Source organism: Cyprinodon variegatus, unplaced genomic scaffold (assembly GCF_000732505.1).
Source record: "Cyprinodon variegatus isolate N-32 unplaced genomic scaffold, C_variegatus-1.0 Scaffold483, whole genome shotgun sequence".
NCBI lineage: Eukaryota > Metazoa > Chordata > Actinopteri > Cyprinodontiformes > Cyprinodontidae > Cyprinodon > Cyprinodon variegatus.
This window is the reverse complement of record NW_015150936.1, coordinates 115,688-121,143: the sequence shown is the minus strand read 5'-3', so window position 1 is coordinate 121,143 and position 5,456 is coordinate 115,688. Positions and strand designations below refer to the sequence as shown.

General features: G+C 40.0%; 1 protein-coding gene across 1 annotated transcript in view; it reads right to left on the bottom strand.

Annotated features, from left to right (window-relative positions):
• The window catches only part of mkrn1 (makorin ring finger protein 1), a 16,162-nt gene that overhangs the window by 6,910 nt on the left and 3,796 nt on the right, over positions 1-5,456 (bottom strand). The window contains exons 3-4 of the mRNA XM_015390033.1: positions 4,365-4,552; positions 2,061-2,284 (exon numbers count right to left, since the gene is read on the bottom strand). Of these exons, the coding sequence (XP_015245519.1) occupies positions 2,061-2,284; positions 4,365-4,552 (412 nt within the window). The remainder of the gene's footprint in view (positions 1-2,060; positions 2,285-4,364; positions 4,553-5,456) is intronic.

Genomic DNA, 5,456 nt, shown 5'->3' with positions numbered 1-5,456 from the left:
TTTTCTATGAATTAGCTTGTAAATTATACATTTTAACATAAAAAAAAATATATGAATTGATTGTTTGAGATGGCAACAACTAAGCTTTTAAAAAAAAAAAAGGTTTTCTAGAAAAAGTCATGGTATATTTTGCAGCTCTAAACAACTTTTATTTGGTCGTACTCTGGGCAAAACAGCTCTTTGGATATGAAAGGTTGCAGACCCCTGAGCTAGTGCTTCTAGACTTCACTGAGTTGGGGGGGGGGGACGACTCCATTTGTAAGGGGGATGCGAGGGATCAAAAACAGTAACTTGTCTTATAAAGGGTTAAATACAGTAATAAGCGACTATTAAATGAGTGATAAATGTTTTATCTTTAAGCTGTACTGAATTAGACTCAGTATCTGAAGCACTGAATTGTAAATATTAAACTATAAAAATATTAAACTGGAATATGACTACAAACTACTACATTAAACAATTACCGTATTTTCTGGACTATAAGCCCATGCTTTTTCCCCACGCTTTGAACCGTGCAGCTTAGAAGAAGGTGAAGCGTTTTCAGTGGACTTTTCCAAACCACCCGGGCGGGGGGGAGATTCAAAGTCCGAAAGGAAAGACTAAGGGGTTCATTTTCATTTAGCACAACAACATGCTAGCAGCAGGAACGACAGAGAAAAATGTCAGAATTCCCACATTTGCCATTTATTTGCCTCATTAAAGCAGCAGAACCTGCTATTTTTATTAGTCATTGATTCTTGATATATGAAATAAAACATTATGACCAATGAGAATTAGATTAGAGAGATCTGAAATTAATTTTAGACACCCAGAATGGTTTTTATAGAGAGGAGTATTGTCATTTCTGTTATCGGCCCAATACACATGAATGTGGAAAAGTGCAGAATTACATTCCGGATATCTGAAATGTTCATTGTAGACAGGAGGAATACTATTATAGATATAATCAAGCAAATATGTTGAAACGGCCACTTAAACTAGAGATTTAGAGATAAATTTAGTTCTTACTAGTACAAATTTGATTCCAGAGTATTTAAAATTTTATTTCTACTGGTGGAAATGTAATTAGTGATATCTATAATACAGTTCTGATGAGGAATATTGTAATTCTAGTGCGTAATAATTAAAAAAAAATTCCGGAAGTTGAAAGGACCGCGGCAACCAGCGGACCTCCTAGAGTAACGGCAGCCAGGGCTAAGTCCTTAGCGTTGCCGTGGCTGCTGCAGACGCGCTAACGTTAGCAGCCCTCCCTTGGCACAGCCGTCTGTGAAAGACCGCTGGCTCTGATGGCGATATTTTTGTTTTATTTGGCAAAATGTTCATTTGATTTGTGTTTATCTGACTGTGCTCATTATCATTCCTCCACTAAATGAAAAAAGTTAGAATTTATAATTATCTAGAGACTATTAATAACAGGAGATGAAATGCAGCTCCAGACTAGCTGAGTGTGGTGATGTCATCAGTACGCTACTGGTCCAGTTGACCCAGATTTCTCCTGTTCTCCCAGAGTCCGAACTTTCCTGAGTTCTTCTCAACAACATACTTGGTGAGAACAAGAGTCTGTACTCGCGTTCTCGTGAATTAAAAAAAACAGCATACGTCTCTGAAAGGAGGGTTGTTAAAGGGGATTGTTTTTCTAGCTTGGGTTGCGATGATATCGGAAAAGGATCTGCTGCTGATTTGATTTTTCTTCTCTTTGAATGATTCCTGGAGGATTGAAAGGTTGGAACCACTTCCAACCGATTATCACTCCTCGATGCTCCGTTCTAAACATGGCGTGTTTAGGGCGTTTTAACTGTTAGCAGCCATTTAGCTAAAATAACCCAAGCAGAGCTGAATAAACTGCAGACGTATGCAAAACATCAATGCTGGAAGGAAACATTTCTATTTTCCCATCCACTATTTAAATACCTTTTTCCTAAAATCTATGTTTTAATTTTGGAATTAAAGGATTTTCTTGTAGTTTTATATTTGCAGGCCCTAATATTTCTTTGGTCTTCTATATCTAAGGACTAAATCTATATTATTTTCTGCCTAGGGCTTAAAGTGAATAAACCCACCTTGGTATGCTCCGAGCGCTGGGCACTGTCACTGGGATGCAGAGCCTGCAGACCACACATGTCGCACACGTCACCATGGAGATACGCACAGTTGACTCCATAGCGACACTCTCCGACAGCGGCGTACGGACACAGCTGCTTCCGCAGGTCTTTGCCGTCGGGGCCGGCGTTGCTGTCGAGTTCCTCGATGAGAGGGGTGGAGCTTTCCACCTTCACCGGCTCAGCTGCTCACAAAGCACAGCCACAGACGAACCATGAGTCATTGCTGCTCACCAACGACATCGACAACGTAAAGCAATATTTATTCAGAAATCTGTTTTATTATACACACCAATCATTAACAATATCAAAGGAACTAAACTAGGGGGAAAAAAACAATTGCATAGAATCCCAGATTATATTACTAACTGTAGTTCTGCAATCCACCAGTAGGTGGCGACATGTTCACATGAAGCTTCATGAACTGTAGGCATCGTTGAAGCAATTAGCCCAAACGTTCATTAATGAAAATGCCTGGGACTTTGCCAGATGCAGGCTGTGGGCCACCAGCTACATTCAGGTCAAAGGTCACTAGAGAAACAGAAGTAGGCTGGTGCTCTGAGGGAAATCTAGCATCTCAGCCATGGAGGCCGTAGAGTTTGCAGGAACAGTGGAAACAAACAGAATCCAAACTGCTCCAGGTTCGTAACATTAGGAAAATAAAGTTACAATATTATGAGAAATAAGTCGTAATATTACAAGAATAGAGTCGGGAATTTACTAGAATAAAGTTGTTTTTATGACAACTCTTACCAGAAGCTGTCTTTCCTAAAATGAGGAAAGAAGAGCATCTTGTGAAGTTGTGAATATCAAGTCTTTTAGGATTAAATAATTATCACAACATTGAAACAATTGTGCAAACGACTATGTCTGTGTGGAAGAAAACAGCTTTCTTTCTGAAATGGGTTGTAGTCTGATGACTTCATTCTCCTAATTCTTCTGCTTTATTTTTGTATTTAAAAAAAATAAAACTGTCTAGCCTGGCCCTAATACTCCATAATAGAGCTAGACTGCATTGCTTCATAAAAAATGACAGAATCAATTGGAGCTTATTTCATTTCATTATGATTGCTTCTTTGCTTCTTCTTCTTTCTTTGGTTATAAACTCTCTGAATAAATTTACCCCAAAAACCCACATCCTCCGTTCCCGCCCCGCCGCGCTCCAGACCGTCTGCCCAAAGCAAAGCCTACATCCTCTGCTGCTCCTCCAGTCCTACTCCGCTCCGACTTCCTCGGAGCTCCAGGAGAGCATGCGCTATATTATTATTATTAAATTCATAGAAGCAAAACGTGGAAATTAACGCTTAATTTAATTTGACGTTAAAAATAAAATCCTCATCAGCATCCAGCAGAAGTTCAGTTTCTGCCCAAATATTTTCTTTGAGTTGTAGAGCTTTAATATAGGAATAACTAGGATCATCCACGGTTTGGATGAACTCTGCTCTCCATCTCCAAACTCAGCATCTCTTCATCCATTCCTCAGATAAGAAGTTTGTTTTGACTGGTATGAGTAAACTTCTAAGGCTCTCCGTATAAAATAAATATTTTGATGGAGATGAGGAATCAGCTTCCTGGTCTGTTGAAGAACCAATAGTTTGCATCCAATCATAAACAGTCTTAGTTTTGGGGAATATAGAAGAATTATTCTCTAATTTCTAGTTACTGATCCATCGTTACCATATTTTGATGTGACAAACAGGATCTTCTCAATGTTCTTTTTCCTGTTTGGTTTCGATTGCAGTTGTGGATCTTGACCTGGCCGGACTGGAGTGGAGCTAAAAATAGGTGAGGGGCGGAGAAGACGTATGTGGACGGTGGCATGGGGAGGAGTAGCGGAGGATATGGAACAGTTCTCATTGATTAACACGACCAACAGGTATGCCGCACGACGTACGTGAGCGGAGGATGTGGAATCTGGAGGTTACTTTTCTTCTTAAGACATTTGTAGTGAATGGATGATAACCCATATTAAATAAGCATTAAATACTCTACAGGCACATTCTTTCCAGTAGGCCCACATTTATTCATATAAAAAGGAAAAACAATTATGAGTCTAATAAAACATTCAAATAAGAAAAACAGGTAAAAAAATACAACTTATGTAAATAGGAATTTATCCTTAACTTTCACAGTTTCAGGTCAAAGCTTGTTGACTTTTGCCCCTTTTCCTGCCTGCCTGCTTTTAAACATAGGACATGCGTGCGATCACATGGTCGATCACCAGGGGACGCCATAAGGAACGTATCCTGAGAGTTGGAGGGTTACCTCGACCGCAGTAAGGCTGCCCTGGAACGAACTCAGCAGCCATGACCCAGTCCTGAGCCCCTGATGCAGGCGATACGGACGAGGCTTCAGGGTCGGAGGGGTGGGCCTGCGGGCCGGAGGCAGAGGCTGGCGGCAGCGTCTGGGTAGTGGGCAGCTCCTCCTTCTTTACGGGTTTGCTGTGCTCAAACCTGAATGAGCAGAAAAGAAAGAAAAACGGAAAATGGTCATCTAGTGATAAAACTAGATACCACCCCCAGTGGGGCCCCAGTGTAACTGCAGGCAGATCTGATTAATTAATTGAACAAATGACCCAGTGTGACAGGTATATTTAAAATAATTGATAGAAATATAAAAAATAGGTTTAGTTAAACTTAAAATACAGCTTATAGTTGACTCCAGTAGAGATGTGATTCTTAAGATACTGGTGCGATTGACTTTGTCCGAGTGGAGTTGCCATATGATGACGTCATTAGAATGGGTGGGGCCCTGAGCAGTTCTGGTACCTACATCGGCAGTCTGATGTTTGCTAATTATTCCAGTAGCACAGATTCCTCTGTGCTGTGTTGATAAGGCAGTTCAATGGTTAATAAACAGACATCATCCTGTTTACATGGATCTGATGTTTGGATTTTTCCAGTCAGGGATGTAGCGCTAAGTATCTGAGCTCTCTGTTGCTATGGATGCAAACACCGTGTAATACTCACCAATAATAAACACACAGCTTTCAAATATCAGCTGAAAAACAGTTGATTCCTTTCTAATTTCCATCTCTAATCCATACCATCATAATTTCAGAGCAACCACCTGCTTATTTTACATAATTACGGAAATACAGAAATTGTTTCCAAACAGCATATTAGGCGGGGATTAGAGCTAGCTTGAAATTAAAATAGCAATTTGCTTTTTAACCAATATTTTGATTTTATTTGCAGCTAGCCCATAGATCTTACTTTAAGTGTATTCCTGCCACCTACAGGACAGGAGTGAGCGAGTCTGTGTCTTAATCTTGTTTGTAAAAAATAATACATAGTTGAACTTTATTGATCTCACAATGGAGAAATTCTCTCTCTGCACTTAAACCCATCCCCCTTG